This window comes from Eubalaena glacialis, chromosome 12 (assembly GCF_028564815.1).
Source record: "Eubalaena glacialis isolate mEubGla1 chromosome 12, mEubGla1.1.hap2.+ XY, whole genome shotgun sequence".
NCBI classification, from domain to species: domain Eukaryota; kingdom Metazoa; phylum Chordata; class Mammalia; order Artiodactyla; family Balaenidae; genus Eubalaena; species Eubalaena glacialis.
The window spans coordinates 22,060,447-22,083,039 of NC_083727.1; the positions used below are offsets into that span (position 1 = coordinate 22,060,447).

The 22,593-nt window shown below is 36.7% G+C and overlaps 1 protein-coding gene across 1 annotated transcript in view; it reads right to left on the minus strand.

Annotated features, from left to right (window-relative positions):
* AIG1 (androgen induced 1) overlaps positions 1-19,040 on the minus strand; it is a 227,168-nt gene extending 208,128 nt beyond the window's left edge. The window contains 3 exon segments of the mRNA XM_061207459.1: positions 18,631-18,870; positions 18,872-18,947; positions 18,949-19,040. Coding sequence (XP_061063442.1) covers positions 18,631-18,870; positions 18,872-18,947; positions 18,949-19,040 — 408 coding nt within the window.
* Positions 19,041-22,593: the final 3,553 nt, after the last annotated feature.

Sequence of the window (22,593 nt, forward strand, 5' to 3'; positions counted from 1 at the left end):
AGTAGGTAGTAGCTGGGTTTAATCAGAATTAAAGGTTCTCTAGGCCAATAAGACTGAAAGCAGAAAAGGACATGGTAGTTGATGGTGTGCAAGGGTGTGAAAATGTTGGACCATGGAATCTATGCGTAAAAAATGAGGAAATGAGGGGGGACATAAGGACTGGGAAAGAGGCTACAGCAGAATGTCTCTGAGAAATTCTCCCTCTACAAAATAACAGAGCAATCCCCATTTCAGCAAAAAGCAAGGGAGGTTACATCTGACAGGCATTCTTCTAGAAAAAAAAAATCTCACTTTTCCTTTATAATTTCGATCCTCTGGTATAGTGCTGCTCCCTTTCTATTTATGCCTAAAGTCATTAGTAGCAATTTTTAAAATATCAAATTAGGTCACATTATAATGGCTCTCTGTGACAAACAGAAATTGGCTCAGATTATGTTTATTACAGTCAAGTTATGAGTTTAACTTCTGTTAACATATGGAGAAATTTTAGATATTAGAAGGAAAAATTCATTTAAAATGATAATGCTAGGTTGTCCTTCAGTAAAAATGTAAAGTAGGAATAAAGCAATTGTAATTGTATTACTGTATCTATGCTATACTCCTATTAATTTCTAACTTAAATTTGATAGAGACCCATGTCTAGATTGAAGGACATTCCTTTTTTTAAAATTATTTTTTTGAAGACAGAGAAGTTATCAAGAAAACTTCTAATCAAGTAATATCATATAGTATTTATTGACCATCATATAGTATTTATAGCACTGTGGTGGTATACACATAAGTGAAATCTTAGTCCAAGGAAATTCATATGGTGAGATTTCAAGATTAAGTCTTATTTACAGTGACAACACAAGGTTCTTCTTTTTTTAAATTCTATGCTATTTGAAATCATATTTTAAGAGCAAAGAGAGGAGCAGTCTAGACAGGTGAGATCTCTTATTTTAGACTGGCCTAAATACGACTGTAATTTGCCTTTGAAACTGACCAATAATAAAAGCATTCTAACAGTTTAGAAAGGTGATTTAGCCAGTTTGGGTATATCAATTCATGTAAACTGCAACAGAATCAGCAAAACCAACACTGCTCAGATTAGTACTTTCAGGTGCTAATTACAAATAATTCTCATGTACTCACTAAAGTAGTATCTCTGCTAGGAAACATTTGTTCAGATTAGTTCTGTGTAACTTTAATCAAGAAAACAACATTAGAAAAATATATAATTCGGACCTCACTAACTCAGCTAGATGTCTGCCCAATAGTCTCCCTTAGTGACATTTTAGTTTTTAACTATTCCACTGGTCCTTTCAACCTGAAAAAACCTAACAGATTCCTTAGACTTTACCCTATAATTCATCATTTTCATAGACAACACAAGTTTTATACTATGCCTACTTCATTCTTGAATTTTACATTTTAATTCTTCTCAGTTTGTTCAATAAAAAGGCAGTAATAAATAGAATTTTTTAAAAAAAGAAGAGGTAAATAGGGGTGGGATTCTATGAAAACTGGCATAACTGATAATGAATGTCAATTACCTGAACTCAAAAAGATAACTTTGTTGAATACAAAATTTTAAATCACATCATTTTCTCCTCAAAATTCTGTAGGTGTTGCTCTGTTACTTTCTTTAATTTGGAGTCTAAATGATAGATACTAAATTTAGATGACTCAGAGTATTGTAATATTTGCTCCCTAGCAGGTAATTTGTTAAAGTGCTCTATGTTTATGTCTTATTTTGTTTTTCATGCATGGAGACTTATATGATAGTTAATAATTATTTTAAATCACAAACTTTGCCAGGATGAGTCCAGATGTGTGTCATTTCTTATTTATTTTGCCTGAGAGATAATGAACCTTTTCAATTCATATACCCAGAACTTTTTTCCCCCCAGCACTGGGAATTTTTTTCAATTTTGTTTTGATTATTATTTCTGTTCTAACTGCTGTGGTTTATTTTTCAGAAATAATCAATAATTGTTATTGAATTTCCATTCTCTTTACATTATGGCTTCATTTTCATTATTTTAGTTCCTTTTCCTTTTTCTTTTGAATTCTGGGGGAATTTTTTTAGCTTGTTCTCCATCAAACTGATCTGATTTTCCACAGTATCGATTTTAGTTTTTACTGGTCCCATTGTGGATTTTAGAGTCTTGCAATTAATGTTCTCTCACCCACCTTCCTTTTCATCTCATCCTGTTGCTTTTTCATTTTTCTATTCTCAACTTGCAACATTGTACTCTGTTTCTTGGAGGCCATTCATTCTAATGAATCTGAGAATTCTGAATAGTTTTCTAAAATTTTTTGGTTTCCTAGTGTAAATAATCTTTATTACCATGCTCTTCTTGTGAGTTTCTAAGATGATATTCCATTTCCTTTGTTATTCAAATATTTTCAAGGGTTGCATATAGTTGGGTTTTATTCTATTTACTCAGCTCAGAACAAAAAAAGATTTATCTAAGACTAGTATTTTCCAACAGATAGGATATGTAGATTGATCTGGGGGTCACTCTTTTACTTCAGTGCTGCTCTAGTCCCAGAACTATGGATGAATAATAATTTATATGTACAATTTTAGCTCAATTTAGTAGTATTTTGTAAGCTTTCCAGGTAATGAGCATTTGCCCTGTTGAGAAGGCATTTTGCCCCACTCATAGGTTGGTTCTCTATCACTCTGAAGTAATGGAGTACATGAAAAAGAAACTATAAATCTCAGAGTACACTACTGCTTATTAGTAGAAACCTACAACGCTCTGTTTGTGTATATTACATTTCTTAGGATGTAATGCACTTCTGTTAGACCTTTTCCTACTTCCCTCTTGCCTAGTTGTTTCTGGGTTTTACAGACACCAATTAGGCAACACTTTGGCTGCCTCCCAGATCTACGCCCCTGGAATAAAGAAGTCTTTCCAGGCACTTTATCCCTGAATCAGAAACAAGAAAAGAGCTTCAGTACTATCATCTCAGATTTTAGACCAGCAGATATGGAGGGCCATCAGTTACATATCTGGAAACAATTTCGCTAGCCCTGGCTTTCATGGGACTATCCTCTCAGATTCTGAAACCAGGTTGACTGTAAATTCTAAATTTTTTACATTATTGTGAATTTCATCCTTTCTATTTTGTTTTAAAGATTTTTTGATGTGGACCACTTTTAAAGTCTTTATTGAATTTGTTACAATATTGCTTCTGTTTTATGTTTTGGTTTTTTGGCCCTGAGGCATGTGGGATCTTAGCTCCCGGACCAGGGATTGAACCCGCACCCCCTGCATTGGAAGGTGAAGTCTCAACCACTGGACCACCAGGGAAGTCCCTCATCCTTTCTATGTATAAACATATTTCTATCATCCTCACTTTTCAGATGAAGAAACTACGTCACAGAGCAGATAAGTGGCTTGTCCAAGGAAGCAGTCAGAGGCAGGACTAGGCTGCCAACCCAGGAGATTTTACTCCAGAGCCTGTGCACTTAATCTTTGAACTCTCTATCCTTTCTGAACACTAAGTTAAAAAATTAGTTTCATCCTGTAATGACCACAGTCCTCTCAAATCATGGTTCTTGTCTCTGTTGACAGGTATATATGTAACAATTAGAATAATAGTAGATAACATTTATTAACTACTTGATATGTGCCAGGCATTGGGTTATACAATTAATATACATTATCACATTTAATCCTCACAACTCTATGTGATAGATACTATCATTATTCCCATTTAACAAATTAAAAACAACAGCAATAATAACATTAGGCCTTAGAGATGGTAATAAATTTACCCAGAGTCAGATCTGGTAGATGGAAAGGCTGGGATTCAAATTCGATCTGACTTCTAAACCCAACTGCTCACCTTTCATGCTATAAAGCCTCTATTTGACAGGTATAATATGTTGCATATAATTCTACAATAAATTGATAGTATATTTTGCTAAAAATCTCATATGTTAAGAATTATCATTTTATATATTCAACTATAAATTAATACCTTCTGAAACAAAAATTTTCCTTCATCATATACAAATGGTTGCAAATTGGCCAGAGATTTCTGAATGTGCTTGTGGTAGGGGATTTAAATTCAATAAATTTTCCTATATTCACTTTGGTAGATCTCTGTGCACTGCATGAAGGGGCTTTCTTACCCTCTGACTTCCTGTAGGGTTTAACCAAGGAGGAGTACTGGCAGGAAATCAGACAGAGGAAGGAAAGGACCCTTGGGGTATTTGTTTTGTTCCCTCAATCCCTGAGGGTCCTTGCATGCCAGATGAGCACCGAAGGTCACTACTCGGGCCTCACAGTGGTAACTTGCCCCTGTTACTAGCCCACAAGTTTTGTGCTATATCTTGTGACTTCTCTACACCCTGTCCACCCTTATAAATCATTCCTTCACTAAATTCACTCAAATTACTGAAATTAAGTGTGCCATCTCTCTTCTCTGCAAAGACCTGGGCTGATACAGAAATGATCTGTTCTGGCATAGAACAAATGCCTTAATATTTTAGAAGAGGATATTTTCCCATACTATATGCATTCTTAATGTTCATATGTCTTTTTAGAAATAGCAAAGATGTGTAAGTGTAATTACAAAGAAAAGGATGGGTAATGTTACAGCAAACACACTTTCCTTGGACTCCTAATGTTGACTTTTCAAATTGGATCTAATAAATCATTCATGACTCAGTTAACATACAATTTTAATGCAAGGTGAGTAGAATGAACAAGCAAACCCATGATTACTGCGCATAGAAAACTATTTTGCTCGCTTCAGCCATGTCAATTCCATCCTAACTGGGATGTTTTAGGCACTTAAAGATTTATGTTTGCCTCAAGTATTTATGAGCCCAAACTAAATGTGCCTAATACCACTGGGTTTTATAAACAGTCAAAGATAGCTAGTCACTTATATTTATGACATATGTGGTGAAATATTTACACAGCATCTCCTGGACAGGAAACTGTGTGGTTGAAGCACCTCGAGTGATCACTGGCATTATTTTTCTATTCATAGAAAAATGTATTAGCAGGAATATAGAGAAATAAGCACTCTAAATATTGGAGAGAATGTAAATTTACTGACTTAAAGTTTAAGATACTCTTTTAAAGACTTTGTATAGCAATTCTGCCTCTAATAATTTATCCTAAGAAAATAATCACAGATGTGTGTAAAAATTTATTTATCCATTTGTTCACTAAGACAATCAATATAAACACCCATATAAAAAGGAATATGCAGTCATTAAAAATGATGTTATGGAAGAATGTATAATGGCATGGAAAAATATTTACAAAATATTCTAGGTGGAAAAAACAGGTATTAAAATGATATGTAAGCTACTTCCAGTGCCAGCCATGATGGAGAAAGCTGACTGCAGCCTATCATTTCCACTGATTACAACTAAAACTCACAACAGAATACAAAAAACCACCACCCAAGGACTTTGAAAAGTACACATACCAGGTGTATTGGGAATTAAAGTGAAAACTTGAATTAAGGATCCATAATGGGTGAGATTCATGAATTTTTATTTTCCTTTTTTCCCTAGAATTGACTTGAAGGCAAGCTGAATTCTGGAATTGTGCAGCAAGTACAGACAGCAAAAACTCCAGGAGAAACACCTTCTTCTAGGTCAGAGGTCTGGGAAAAAGACTCCTGTGTGCTGGAGATTTTGAGGGAGATCCCTTTTTTTTCACCTTTCATTTCTCTCCCAGCCATGCTCTGAGGCCAGGCCCAGTCACAGAGCTGCACAGGCAACAGCACATGTATCTAAAACCCCAAGAAAAACCAGAGGAACTGGGAAAAGGCTTTCTTACAGAGGATTTTTTCTCTTGCTGCTTCTCTGTGAAGGACGCTCCAATTGTGTAGGACTGCATGGCAGCATAGGAGGCTCAGATTCTGAGAGGACTCCATCTTTCTGGCCAGAGAAACTAAGAAAAAGAGTGTCTGAGGGCTGGAGAGTATGGGAGAAATCATGGAGAGAAGAGAGCTGAAAAGAAGCAACTCCTAAGTCTATGTTATGAACTGACATAAGTCTTGGACCTGCCCAGAACAAACCTAAAGAAGCATAGCAGAGGCATCAAGACCTGAACTACCATAGAAAACATTACTGTAGTTCTAGACTAACCCTTGAGTGGTGTAACCTCCAGTAAGATCCAAAAAGCTTTGCAAAATCTTTGAAAATTCAGCTGACATCAGAACCACTATGAGACAGAATATGAAGTTAGAACCTAACCCGATTGATTGCCTCTTAAACAATCAAACAGAAAAGCAAGTCAACGTTTTCCAAAGGGCTTTAACAAGACCCAGAGTCTCACAACATAATATTCCAAATGTTCAGGGTACATTCGAAAATAACTTGACATACAAAGAGCCAGAAATCTGATCAATATTCAAGGAAAAAGACAATTAACAAATGCCACTTCCAAGATGACCCAGATGTTGGAATTATCAGGCAAGGACTTTAGAACAGCTCTTCAACGATCCTCCATAAGGTAAAAGGTGAACATTGTTTAAAAGAATAAAAGATAGAAATGCTTAGTTGAGAAGTAGAAGCTATGAAGAAAATGGAAATTTTAGAACTGAAAAAGACAAAAGCTGAAATTTAAAAACTCATTGTATGCACTTAATAGCAGAATGCAGATAACAAAGGAAAGAGTCAGTGAATTTGGAGACAAATCAATAGAAATTATACAACCTAAAGAACAGAGAGGGAAAAAAAGACTGAAAAAAAAAACCCCACGTCCTCAGAAACCTGTGTGACAATAATCAAAAGGTCTGATATTCATATCAATGGAGTCCCAGAAGAAGAGATAAAGGAGATAGATGGGTGCAGAAAGAATATCTGAAGAAACAATGACTGAAAACTTCTCAAATTGAGTGAAAGATACCAGATTGCAGATTCAAGAGGTTCAGCAAATCCCTAATAGCATAAACTCACAAAAACAGGACCAGACATATCATAATCAATCTGTTGAAAACTAAAGATAAAGGGAAAAAACTTAAAGCAAGCCAGAGGAAAACAACACATTACATTCAAGGGAGCAATGGTTTGGATGATTGCAGATTTCTCATCAGAAATCACAGAGGCCAGATGACAGTGGCACAACATCTTTCAAGTGATAAAAGAACTATTAACAAGAATTTTATACCCAGTGAAAATATCTTTCAGGACTGAAGGCAAAACAGAAGAAGTCTTTGATTAAGGAAAACTAAAGGAATTTGTTGCCAGTAGATCCGTTCTTAAAGAAATGCTAAAAAAAAGTTCTCAGGCTTATAGGAAATGATATCAGAGGGAAATATAGACACAAGGACTGAACGAAGAACAATAAAAATGGTAAATATCTGGGTAAATATAATAGACTATTTTACTCTACTAAATTATTTAAAATATTTGACTTGATGGCAAAACTTATAATATTGTCTGTGGAGTTCTCAAGTTATTTGGATGTACTTAATATGACAATTATCACATAAAGTGGGGAGGGTAAAGTGATAAGGTTTGTATGTTTTAATTGAAGTGGTAAACTATTCACTCTAAATTGTGTAAAGTGAGGTGTGTATATGATAATCCCAGAACAGCAACTAAAATGATAATACAAAGAGATAATCCAAATAGCCAATAGTTAAATTAAAATGAATACTAAAAAATACTCACATAATCCAGAAGAAGGCAGGAAATGGGGAATGAGGGAACAAAAAAAAGGGTAAGGAAAAGAAAACAAATAATAAATGGTAGACCTAAATCCAACCATTTCAATAATTAAATTAAATGTAAATGGTATCTACTGAAGTATAGAGATTATCAAATAAATTTAAAAATAAGACTCAGTATGTTGTCAAAAAACAATCCACTTTAAATATATCACTATAGATAAGATAAAAGTAAAAGGATGAAAAAAATATACAATCAAAAGAAAGCTGGAAAAGTTACATTAATAGCAAGCAAAGCAGACTTTGGAACAAGGAAAATTATCAAGGAAAAAGAAGAATATTTATAATCATAAAACAAACAATTCATCAAGATATATAGCATTCTTAAATGTGTATGTACTTAACAATGTATATGCCCCAAAATATGTGAAGTAAAACTGATAAAACTGAAACAAGAAATAGACAAACCCACAATTACACTTTTACACAATTACACCATTACAGAGAGACTTCAATGCTCCTCTCTGTTAATGAGAGAGCAGGCAGACAGAAAATCAGCAAGATATAGGAGACCTGATCAATGTTATCCACTAACTTAATGTAATTGACATTTAAGGAACACTCTACCTAACGAGAAGAATACATTTTTTTTCAAGTGTACATGAAATATTCAACATGATAGTCCATATTTTAGGCCATAAAAACAAACTTAACAAATTTAAAAGAATTGAAATCATGCAGAAAATGATCTCTGATCATAATGGAATTTAAACTAGAAACAAATGACAGAAAGATATCTCAGATATAGCCAAAAATGTGTAAATTAAACCCCACATGTTTAAATAACCATTGTAAAATAGAAAGACTCTCGTGGGGGCAAGGAATATACGGGAAATCTCTCTACATTTCCCTCAATTTTGCTGTGAACGTAAAACTGCTCCAAGAAAAAAGACTTGATAATTTTTCTAAATAGAAAGACTCAAAGGAATTTAAAAAATATTTTGAAGTGAATGACAATGAAAATAAAATGTATTAAAACTTGTGAGATGCAACTAAAGCAGTACTTAGTATTAAATGTTTTAAAAGGGAAGAAGGACTCAATTTAATAAATAAACAATCTGTTTCCACAGATTTATTCGTTAAGAAACTAATAAAGAAGAACCAATTTAACCCAAAACAAAAGGGAGAAAGTAATAAACTTTAAAAACAGAAATCAATGAAATTGAAAACAGAAAAACAATAGGAAAAAATTAGTGAAACCAAAAGCTGATCTTTGAAAAACATAAATAAAATTGAGAAGTCCTTAGCCACACTGATGAAGAAAAAAGAGATAAGACACAGATTCCCAATATCAGGAATGAAATGTGGTTATCACCACAGACCCTAAAGACAATAAGAGAAAGATAAGGAAAGAATGTTGATATTAGATGAAATGGATCAACTTTTTGAAAGATATAAACTACCAAATCTCAGTGAAAAGAAAGAAATAAGCTGAATACTCCTATATCTTGCAATCAACCAAAATGAATTTTCAACAAAGAAAACTCCTGGCCCAGTGGTTTTCACTTATAGATTCTGTCACAAATTTCAGGAAGAAGCAAAACCAATTCTGCTCAATCTCTTCCAGAACACTGAGGAGGAATAAGGCTAGCATTACACTAATACCAAAGTCAGGCAAAGAAGAAAAATAAAAAACTACACACAAATATTCCTCATTAACAGAGAGGTAAAATCAACAAAATATTAGCAAATCAAATTAAGCAATATATAAAAAAGGACAATATACCACAATCAAGTGCATTCACCCCAGGAATGTAACACTGACTTAATATTCAAAAATCAATCAATGTAATTCACCATATTAAGAGGGAAAAAAAGCCATATGAACATATCAATAGATGCAGTTAAAATCATTTGACAAAATTCAACATCCATTTATGATATATTTTTAAAAAGCTTCTCAGTAAACAAGAAACAGAAGGAAATGTACTCAAACTGATAAAGGGTATATGCAAAAAAAGTCTATAGCTACTATTATACTTACTTGTAAAAGACTGTTTCCTCTTAAAAAAGAAATGACAAGAATATCCACTCTCACCACTTATGTTCAGTATCATACTAGAAGTCTTAATCAATGCAATAACACATGAAAAAGAAATAAAAGCCATGACAATTAGAAAGGAAGAAAACTGTCTCTATTAGCAGATGATATGATTGTCTATATAAAAAAAGAAAATTCCATGAAATCCACAACAAAGCTCCTAGAATGAATAAGTGAATTAGCAAAATCATAGGATATAAGGTCAATATGCAAAAATCAAATGTATTTAATATTTAACAAAAAGTAAAATTTAACAAAACAATACTATTTGTTTCACTGAAGAAGACATACACATGGCAAGTAAGACATGAAAAGATGTTCAAGATTATTAGCCATTTGAGAAATGCAAATTATAACCCCAATGAGATAGCACTACACACCAATCAGAAATTAATTGGATGTCATCAAAATGATAAACTTCTGCTCTGCAAAAGACACTACAGATCATCCTCAATTTACCATGGTGTCACATCCTGATAAACTCATGGTAAGGTGAAAATATTGCCTAAGTCAAAAATGCACTGAACACATAACCTACTGAACATCATAGCTTAGCCTAGCCTGCCTTAAATGTGCTCAAAATACTTACATTAGCCTACAGTTGGGCAAAATCATCTAACCCAAAGCCTATTTTATAATAAAGTGTTGAATGCCTCATGTAATTTACTGAATACTCTACTGAAAGTGAAAAACAGAATGTAAGTGTATTGGTTGTTTACCCTCCTGATCGCATGGCTGACTGGGAGCTGGGGCTCACTGCCCTGCCCAGCATTGCAAGAGCATATCGTGCCACATATCACTAACCCAGGAAGAGATCAAAATTCAAAACTGGAAGTACAGTTTCTACTGAATGTGTATCACTTTCATACTATAAAAAAGTCGAAAAATCATAAAGTCGAACCATTGTAAATTGGGGCCTGTCTATACCAACAAAATGTAAAGATACCCCCAGACAGGGAGAAAATGTTTGTAAATCATGTATTTGACAAAGAACTTCTATTCAGCATACACAAAAACTCTCAAAGCTTAACAATAAGAAAACAACCCTTTTTTTTAAATGGGCAAAGGATTTGAACAGGCACTTCGTAAAGAAGATATATGTATGATAAGAATGCATAAGAAAAGAGGCTTAATACCATTAGTCATGAGGGAAATGCAAATTAAAACCACAATGAGATACCACTGCACAACTATTAGAATAGCTAAAGTAGAAGAAAAATTGACAATGCCACACACTGACAGGACGCAGAGCAACTGCAACTCTCATACATTGCTGATGGCAGTGCAACATGGCACAACCACTCTGGAAAACAGTTTGGCAGTTTCTTATCAAGCTAAACATATATTTGCCATATAACCAAGCGATCCCACTCCCAGTAAAAATAAAAACTCATGTTCATACAAAAACTTGTATGCAAATGTTTATAGCAGCTTTCCTCATAATCACCCCAAACAAGGAAAAACTCAAATGCACTTCAATTTATGAGTGAATCAACAAAGCGATACATCAATACCATAAAAATACTACTCAGCGTTAAAATGGAACAAATTATGGATACACACAGCAGCAGAGAGGAATCTGAAATGCATTATGCTAAACGAAAAGCGCCAGGCTCAAAGGCTATATCCCGTATGCTTTACATATTTTTCTAGAAAAGGCAAAACTACAAGGATAGAAAACAAACCTGTGATTGTTAAGATTCAGGGGAGGGTTTGACTATAAGGGGACAGCACAAGGGAATATTTTAATATTTTTAGGTGATTGTGGTGGTGGCTACTATGCATCTGTCAAAACTCAGAACTGCACACCAAAAAGAGTGAATTATGGTGTATATTAATTTTAAAAAACAAATTTATACAAACCATATGTATATATTGAATTTTTGTTTTAAAGAAAAGTACATATATGGCTCAAAAGGCAAATGCCAAAATACTAACATTGGTATCTCCTTTAATTTAAATATAATTTAAAAATAATTTTTATAAATAATATGATTTTTCTGAAATCTGAATATATAAACGTGCACACACATATATACACATACATGCATATAATGTATACATGCATATATATGCAGTCTGACTTTCCCTCTATGTGTGTTTCTGAGTGTTCATGAAGTTCTGAAGTAAATACCATCTTGAAGCACTACAATGCTAAGATGCACTGAAAATTAGGGATACTTAAGATGGAATATATTTGCTTCCCTACGGTTTCTGGTATTATACAAATTTTCTGGAATTTTATGTACTGCTTTTGAAATTAAAATTTTAAGTTATAATACAGCCTGACAGTTCTAAATATGTCAACCTGAAAGGGCTAGACCATTGTCTCACTGACTTTTTAGAATTCCATGCTTCTAAAGCACTGTCATGAACACATGCCATTTGCTCAAGATTCAAAATGACAGTATTCTTATCACTTGGTGAATTCAAGCAGTTTCTCTGGTGATTCCCAATTAGCCTGTCTTGATCCAGCCTATCAAAGCAACATTGCATACCTTGCTGCCCTCCATGATGGATCTGATCCAGGGGTCTCTCACATGCAGAGAGAGGTCTGTACTCACTGTCCTCTGGCAGGACTACCCTGCAGGTGAGACAGGGGCCCTTTAACTGTCTAGCCACGGGCTGCTAGACGCAAAAGAAAGCTATGTTGTTATGGAATCCTAAGCAGTAAGATTTTTCCAAGCGTGCTTGGATCACAGGAACATCTGATTCAATATGGAAAATTGTACTATTGTTCACACTTCCACAGAAACATATGACATTTCAGGGGAACACAGAGAAACAAATGAAAGCCTCAAGAGCAGCTACCAATTTTGTTAAATGTTATACCAGACATGGGGGATGGCAGAGATGGGAAAAGAAGTGACCTCAACATGGTCAGATGACTCTGTAATTTCAATAACATTTGCAACTAAGAAAGGGAATTAGAGATTATATCATCAACTATTTCCCTGACTCTGACAAAACCAGGCCCCTATTTTATGTTTGATCCAAAAGAAACACTTTCAAAGAGGGGGAAGAGGACTCTGTGTAAAGTATTATACTCAAAATTCTTCTCCCAGGTTAGGAAAAAGCATTATTTAATCCTTAAAGTTTACGTGCATTTTAGGGTCAAGTCTGATTGTACTGAAAAAAAATTTGCAGTTTCACCCTCTTTGTATAATATCCAAAAAAGAAAAAAAGAAAAAACCAAACCAAAACAAACCAATCTAATTTTGTTCAGACTACTCAATGAACTACTGGCCTTCACATGGCACTCTGCGGTTTTGACTGGCAAAGCTAAGTATCATAGTTACATAATAGTATGTAGAATCTCTTCTCAAGATATTTTATTTCCTATTTAAAATTAAGCCATGGACTTAATGGAGTCAAGAATATTTTATTATAAGTATATACGTAAATATAAGACAAACTCAAACGCATCACTTAGTATACTTATGCAGTTTTTTCTCCCTTTTAAACATTTTTAAAGGTCAAAAATTCTTAGTGTGTCTAAAAGCAAAAAATGTATCCTCCAGGTGTACTTGACCATTTCCTGCTCTTTGAACACCCCAAGCTTTTCAACATCTGAGCCCTTATTTATCCTGCTCACTCTGTGGTTTTCTCAAATTCTTTTGCAAAACAGATTTAGATAACAAAAATAAGTACCCAGATTATATTACCTTAAACCTCTGCAAAAATGCCTTCACCCAGTCAAAACAGAAGACCATGCCTTTGGCTTTCATAAAATCATAATATAAAAAAAATCAACGATAAGAATATTTCTATAGATAATCTGCTAGAAAACAATCAAAGGCATTATCTGCTATGCTACCCGATGTCATTTATATGACTAGCTGAGTGATAAATAACCTTGCAAAGTCAGTGCCTGGAAAGAATTGTATTTTTCCTGATAAATTGTTATGCTTCCTTTATTCCAACAGTAGAAGACAATGCAATCAAATGTGTATTCTTTTTCACCTGATTTCCCTGAAGATTAGCCAAACTTGTTTCTCAATTGCAACAAATAGCTTACCCTTGGTGCCAAATACATATTTTTCTCTTTCTTTTATTTTACAGTTGTAATTTTTTTACAACATGTTTTTAACTATGTCACAGTAAAAGTGACATAATTAAATATATTTTGAAATATGTTTAAATATGTTTTAAATATAGTTGGCAGAATTAATATATGAAGGCTGTGTCCTACAAGCTATTCCATGTTACATTACAAAACAAAAACGGCATGGCCTAGAGCAGCATTTTTTCAAACTAAAATGTGAAAAAGAATCACCTAGTGATCTTATCAACAGGTAGATTCTTATTCAGAAGGTCTGGGGTGGAGCTGGAGGGTCCACATTTCTACCAGGCTCCCAGATAAGATCACTGCTGGTCCTCACACCACACTTTGAGGAGGTAGGGCCTCACCGGTGTTCAGCCTGTGCATGAATGGAAAGTCAGTATAGGAGAAATAATGAACATAATGGAGCCCTAAGACATGATAACTATCAAAATGGCGAGTACCACAAACTAGAGCAAATGGGATCATCACATTTCTATTTCAACCTTTAAAAATCAGTGTCTTAAATCCAAAATCAATATTAATTTTTTATAACAAATGTCCAGTTCATGTTTTTCAAAGAAGTTGATTCTTATTCACGTGTTAGACACTCTACCATGTAGAGCTGAATAAAATTCTGGTTGATATATTTAAAAAAAAAAAAAAATCCCTAGTGTTTTGAATGTTTTTAGGAGGAAACGGGACAAGAAAAGAATACTCATTGAACATCTGGAAAGTTCCATTTATTCAAATGTTTCCTAACACCCAATGTATTCCAGCACTACTTTGAGGCCTCAACATCCAGTTTCTTTTTTCTTTTAATTTATGTATGTTGGTTTGATTGATTCCTCATTTCTATTATTTTGGGGGACAATTATTATATAACTTGGGAAATTATTTGATTAGTGAATAAGTGAATGAATCTGCATCATTTGAAGAAAATCCATCAGCTGTGATACTGGTTAAGAAAATAATTGAACATTAGTCAGTTTAATTTTTTTTTCTTTCCAGCTTATTTCCAGTTAAGAGTATTCCTCCCAGCATGGCATGTTTCACAATGATAATTTCTAAAATACTTCACAGTAAAGAAAAGGCCTAGTTTTTCCAAAGTTATTCCATTTTTATAGATTCTCATATTGCCTGTTGTCACATGTATGTCTCCTCAGCATAGTTTCTGGTTAAAACTAAAATTAACCAGTTATCTAATACACATAAAGAACTAGCTGAGTCACCACATCAGTACAACAACATTTAAGGTTTTTTTTCTAGGTCACAGGATTTAGAGCCAAGTGTACTAGTCTTGTATTGCTGCTGCAACAAATTAGCATAAATTTAGTGATTTAAACACAAATTTATTATTTTATAGTTTTGGAGGTCAGAAGTCCAAAATGGGTCTCACTGGGCTAAAATCAAGGTGTCAGCAGAGCTGTGTTCCTTCTGGAGGCTCTAGGGATAATTTATTTCCTTGCCCTTTCCAGCTTGTAGACACCTCCCACATTCCTTGGCTCCTGGCCCCTTCCTCCATCTTCAAAGCCAGCAATGTTGCACCTCTCTGGGACTTTCTTCCACCGTCACATCTTCCTCCAACTGACTCTTCTCCCCTGCCTCCCTCCACTTTTAAGAAACCTTGGGGTAACATGGATAATCTGAGCAAATCTCCCTATTTGAAGGTCAGTTGAGTAGCAACTTTAATTACTTTGCCATGTAACCTAACATACTCACAGGTTCCAGGGATTAGGATGTAGACATGCTTTGGGGGCCTATTATTCTGCCTATCATGCGGAGACAGTATTCCATTTCCATTTACTAGCTTGAACTTTCCTGAAGCACTTTTAGTTCTTTTACAGTTCTTCGATTCTAGGAAAAGAAGCTCTTGGGGAATAACAATAAGAGTATAAGATTACTGATAACAGTATAAGATTACTGAACATTACTAATGTTCAAATATCTTCTTAACCAGTATCACAGCTGATGAATTTTCTTCAAATGATGCAGATTCATTCACTTATGCAATAACTTTCATTTCACTTTTTACCATGAGCTCTGATTCTATTGGGATGACTCTCATACTCAAAGTAAGGTATGGATATAGCTGGAACGGCCCCTGCCACATAACCACATGCTCCTGGATACGTGTCGCCTGAGATTCCTGAGCTACATTCTGGTACACTGATGCCACGGATCATGGAATCAGACTGTGGCCACCAGGATAAATGTCCTGACCCTCTGTGATCCAAGTTGGCTAGAACAAGGGCCTTCTCACTGAAGTTTTGAGAGGCTAAACCCTCTTCCAAAATTGCTCTAATGAGCTTAGAATCATTAAAAATGTCCAAAGCACTAAGTAATAAAGTTTATTCAGTTTTTTTTAACACAGAAAAATGAAAAGTTAAATGGGTAAATTATAGTGGCCTAATCTTTTCATGCCAATAGTAGGGACTCACAGGCTGGTTGTTTTAACAGCTGTACAATGTTTAAGCTCCAAAGACTCTAAATCTCTAATAACAAAAAGAATAACACTTTGCATGACTGTTTCTTTGAATATATTCTAGACATATTTTCTCACAGGAACCCTCAATTAAAGATTTATTATATTTTAATCAGAAGCCACAGAGATAAAAAGTTTGAATAATTGGCTGAAGGCCCTATACAAACTGAATTTAAATATGAAACAAAGTAAAAGTTTCAAATTTGAATTTATGGCCTGAATTCTGAGAGACAAAAATATATTTGTCATGATTATTATTTAAAATAGGCAGGTCCAACCACCAAATGCTAAAATATAAAGTGTATGACAGTTTAAGCAGAGTCAGATTGGCTCTACTACAGTTTCACGTCACTCAAAGGTTATGAGAGGTACATTGTTTCTTGTGAGTCTTGTTTTATAACACACAGTAAGCAATGCCAATGAGAGTTGTCATTTCTCGCATGGGTTAACAATACCCTCAATTTCTACCACTCTCACCTGCTAATCCCCTCCCCTGCGCCCCCAAAACTATATCTAATGCAAAGATGCTTCTGAGAACTGTTCATAGTTCCTATGGTTCTGGTGGGGTTTCCATCCGTATTTCAGCTCAGTGCTGTTCCTTGACAACACTCAAATGGACCAGCTCAAAGTGAGATCAGGAGAAATGGGATAAGGTAGTGATCCAAGAGAAATTTTGTTCACATAGCCAGTAAAAGAATTCTGAAAATCTATGCACATATTTTTAAAATAACATCTAAATATTTTTAACGTAAGTTTGAACAGTTGAAAAGGGGACATGATTTCTAACACTCTGATACATATTTATCAGAACTTCAGGGCTGCAGGTTTCAGTCTCCGGAAGTCTGCTACATAACATAAAAGGTAGAGCCAATCCTCAATGACGAGCCAATCAACCCAATAAGACTTTCTATCAAGATAAGTCTGACTTTGTTTTTCAATCAAATATGAAGATAGTTCTAGTGACAACTGTCTATCTTCTGAATCCTAAAAGGAACAGATAAATATAGCACAGAGCCTTGTCACGTGCTCGTCCCTTGGATGAACAGGGCAGAAGAAAGGAGAACTGGCAGGCAACACCCGTGTTCAGAGACAGATCAATTTCAAGAAAGAGCTGGAAGTTGAGGAACTGAAAATTGAAACCCCTGAAACACTCTATGTCCTGGTCAGTCTTGGTGCCCAGTTTGGAAAGTGCTGGGGAAAAGGACTTAAATTCCTCTCTGAAAGTATCTAACATGATACAAATTTAAAATGGTATTGCTATACAAAAACCTGCTGACTGCATATCTTTGAAGCATCCTAAGCCTTTGGAAGTATCTTAAAACAGGTGTCAAATTCTCTTCATCAAAATGAAGGGTCAACAATTAGAGATTACAATCTTGCTTGTGTAGCCAACCTTGTGTATAACCTTGGACGGGCAGTTCTGGCGATCCAGGAATTGGTTCTACATTTTCTCTAGTCCTCAGAACTCCTCGCTTTTGTTTTAATTCTCTGTCCATACTTGACCATCTTTTAGTGTATGTTTGAGCCAGTCTTTCACCCTGAAGTTCCTAGGTTCCGTCCCATGTCCTTATTGGGTTTTATGCTCATGTGATATTTCTCCAGCCCTTTTAGTGCCAGAAGTGGATAAACTGTTTAAAAAAAAAAAAAAAAAAAACCAAAACCCTCCAACTGCCAAGGCCATCATTGTGCCAATAGAGGAACTGCTTATGCGAACTATTGTGAACTTTTACATAGGAAGATGGGGAAAGTATAAAGTCCCACTGTGAATGCGTTTTGAAAAGCTCTCTCTTCTAATGCTTCTGGGGTGGGGGGGGAAGGTTGGAAGTAAATTACTGACAATGGGCAAAAACAGATGCAAAGAAGACAACTTTATTGGGCGATTTTTCTTCTTTATGAGGAGCTTTCTCTCCTTTGTTAGGAGGGCAGTCCTTTCAGAGGAAGCGCCAAGTAATTCGACAATACCCAGTTTCCTTCAGCTGCTGCGACTTGATCCCACGGTGGGTGTTCTGGAAAGCACCTTGGGGGCGAATGGGGCTGAGGCCGCTCATGATCAAGGTCGTCTGATTCAGTTGCTAAGTTGAGAATCTTCCCGTGTCACCTCTTAGAAGCAGGTGTGTGTTCCCCTCCAAAGAGCCCAGCACCTGGCTGCGCCCCACCTCCACTCGTGCCCCAGCTACCAGGTAACGTTGGGTGCTTCAGAAGGTGCTGCTGCGGGGGCAGCCTGGCCTTTAGACGCAGTCACTGGGGAGGAGGCGAGGACCAGGGTGGATGCTGGAGCACGCGCGCAGGTGCCGGCGCAGCCACAAACACACACGGGCTCGGGGTGAGGGGAGGACGGGGGAGGGGGAGAGGGGGCGGCCTTACCAGATCAATGAAAGTCAGGAATTTCCAGCTCCCTCCGTAGGTCTGGTGCGAGGGCATTTCGATGGCCTTGTAGTTGCACAGGATAGAGCAGTAGGACAGCAGGATGGCCACCCGCAGCACCTGGCAAGGGACAAGCGCCATGTTCGCGAAAGGCCTGGACGGGCTCGGCGACCAGGAGGGCTGGCGGCGCAGGGCTCGGGCGGGCGCGGTGGGAACTCTGGCCGCGGGCGGGGCGGGCGGGGCGGGCGGGGCGGGCGGGCGGGGGCTGGGGCGGGACGTGTCCCGCGGGACCCGCGCGAGCGCGAGCGCGCGGGCGACCTCGCGGGCGGGGCGGGGCGGGGCGGTGTGTGCGGGCACCGGCGGCTGCCGGGTGGGCGGCGTAGCGTCAGCTTTTTCGTCATCTCCGTCATTCTGCTCCTGCCTCCGCGGGCCCCGGAGACCCGGCCCGGGGCAGCCCCTCAGGGCCCCGGGAGCGGGTGGGCGGCCTCCGAGGGCGACCGGGGCTCGGGGAGCGCGCGCCGAGCTCCGGGGACCGCCGCCAGCGGTAGCGGCCGGGCGGAGAGGGAGCGCGGCCCAGGGTGAGAGGGCGCGGGGCCGGGCGCGGGGGCCGGGCCACCCGCCCGGAAGGAGCGGACCCCAGTGTGGGCAAACGGTCCAGCTCGGGGACTTGCTGGCCAAGTGGCACCGGTGGAGGCGCGCACGTGGGGGGTGCAAACCCGTGAAACGGGGCCCCCCGAGTGACTTGCTTTATTTTGGACCCAACTGGAATTTTAGTGGTAGACTACTGTTAACCACTATGAAATCCCCTTATTATTCTATTCCAGTGGGTAGGCTGCCCTGCACTTTCCACAGGGGGTTTATAAATATCCTATCAATATATAACAAGGCAGACTGTGAACTGTGGACCAGGGGTTTATAAATAAAACGTTGTAAAGAAAGGAGTGTCAGATAAGTTTCTGCTGCAAGATTACATTCAGTTCAGGAGCAGATCATCCTGAGTCTGGATGTAAAACCCGTTTGTGTAATTTAATACTAATCTTTTGAGGGTTAAACTGGTTTTGCCCTTTTCCTTATTTATTTTTTCCTACACTCCAATACCAGGGCTTAATGGAAGGAAAATAAATATAAACTGGATCCCCTCCGCCTTCCAGTAAATGTTGTCACACTGAAGTTGCTTCATTCTGTGGGCCGCATCACATTTCAGCTAACCAGATGCAGGGTCAGATCATGAAAAGACAACATAGGTATTTCCTGTGAATCCATTTAAAACAGGTGTCCTCTGAAAATAGTCTCTGAGTCACAGAATGTGGAGTGAGGGGGCAGGGAAAGCAGAGTGCAGAGTGTTAAGAGGTAAAGTAGCAACTCATGAACGTTTTCCTGAATTTTTCCAACCAATCTCTTAACCAAAATAAAGAAACCCAGTAGATATTTTCTAATCGGCCTCATAATTATGCCAATAGAAGTTAATGTCCTCCAAATCAAGATAATGCCAAGAAGATTCTGCCAGCATAAAACTATTCATTATTGATGATTTCTAGTTTTATCTTCATGTAAAAGTTGGGTGCATTTTAAAAAATTGTGTGTCCATGCTACAGGTTAATAAGATTGCAAAATTAAAAAGTAGATCTACTGAAGATCTAAGTCCTTAATAAAGTTTTGAGTTCGTGTGATATCCTTAAAATTTGATATACCTTCCTACCTTACAATTTAGAAAATCATAAATAAGACTCCCTATCCCATCCTTGAAAAATATAATAATATTTGTATAAAGCCATTTAAAATTTTATTCTGTACTCAATTTCTTTTTAAGTAACTATAGCATTCAAAAAGTGTTTTGAACCTATTCTAATGGTTTGCTTTTGTTATTTCGTGATTTGCTAACCATAATAAGATAATGAGTTTTGTGGGCATATTTTTAAAAAAATGAAACATTTGCATAAACATTGACTCAAATATTTTGTGAGAATGTCAGTCCACAATTTTTGGAACATCTTGATGGTTATTTATGAACACATCCAGGTTGCTCTTTTTGCTTTTTAGACCATATCTAGTAATCTTAGACATGTTTCACATGTCTCTGTGAAAAACATATTAACCTACACACAGACTGTGTTTTTTTTAGTGTAAGTATTGCAATACAGTATTGCACTTAAAACTTCACTCTGTGGAAGGTTATCCTTTTTTATGAACTATAATACATTAATCACTGATAAGTTTTACATGATTCCATATTTGAGCTAGAGAATACTGTTTTTCATTGTACACTATACAGAAGAAATATCTGCATGTCACTTTTTTAGCTTTTTCATACTGCCCCACAATGAGTGGGGATGGAGAATAGCCTTGTCCAGTTGAGTTTCATGAAAACATGTTTCCCAAGGGAAGAGTTTAAGACCTTGTTTTAGCTTCTAGTTATTATACATTAGTGTTTCTTTGATTATTGTTAATAGTTCTTAGTCTATATATGGGCTCAAGATATTCTTCCTTAAGTACTTCTAAAAACTGATACAGACTCTTCATTCTTTTTCTTTTTCTTTTTTTTTGAAGGGGGAGAGCATCTAACATACTGGTGATGATAATCCCTACTAATTTTGGAAATGACAAGGACCCTCTGTCTCCCTTACATTGTAGTCCAACAAGCCAACTTCATATAGCCATGGGTATTTGCTTACAAATTCAGGAGGAAGAATTGTGTTTATGCATATCCTTATAATATTCAATGGTTATGCATTTCCTTTGGTTCTGTGTTTACATTGGATAAGCATTTTCTAACAGTGTCAATGTATTTGAAAGGATTATTTTTCCCCCTTCACAGTCGTCTGCACCATAAGGGTAGAAGATGGGATGTGTCCCTTTCAGAGGTTTGGGCTTGGGAAGAATCCCTTCAGTATCGCAGAAAAGATACCTTTGGGTTGCTCATTTTTCTTCATTATAAAAGCAACATATTTATGATATTAAAATAGGAAATTAAAAAAAATTACTCCCACTCTCACCACCCACAGAAAACACTGTTAACATTTTAGCACATACCTGCCAGTCTTTCTTACAATATATACTTAGTTGTGACATACCGTGTAACAATTTGCATCAAGCAGATTTTTTTTGCTTTAAATTTAATAAGTAGGTTACCTTATTATTTAAAACTCTTTGTAAAAATCATTTTTAATTGTTGCATAGCATGACATAATAGGAACATAATTTTGCTTAAATTTTATTTTTGGATATTTAGTTTGTTTCCAGTTTTTAATCACTATAAATACACTGTAATGTCTGCATATTTAGTTGAGAAAGCCACTTTTTAGGGATTATTTGTAGCTCAAAAACCAGTTAAGAAACCATCCTTTTACAACCTAATGTGTATATTTGTTCACATGTGTTTATTATGGACTGAGGTTCCAAGGAGAGCTCTTTTGCCCTAGAGGGCAGTTGGGAAGATTAAGAAGTGGGCAAAAATCACTCTATTTCCCAATAATTGATGCTCACTACAGATATTCTTAATTGCTTTAGATATGAAACATAGTGCCAATACATTTCATTAGCCAGACTTTTTTGCTATTAACCAGGAAGGGTTGTTACTTACACGGCAAATGAGCGGCAGCGACGAGCAGTTGTGCTCATGTTGCTGATCGCAACAGTTTTTTTCAGGTTTAAAAATGGACTGAATTGCTATAGAAAACTCTAACGGGACTTCCCTGGTGGCGCAGTGGTTACGACTCCACACTCCCAATGCAGGGGGCCCGGGTTCGATCCCTGGCCAGGGAGGTAGATCCCACATGCATGCTGCAACTAAGAGTTCGCATGCCACCACTAAAGGAGCCCATGTGCTGCAACTAAGGAGCCAGCGAGCTGCAACTAAGACCGAGTGCCATCAATTTAATAAAAAAAAAAAAAGAAAAAAAAATATATAAAGAACCCTAAGTTATAAGATTTCTAAACACCAAGGATTCTACAGACAGTCACTGA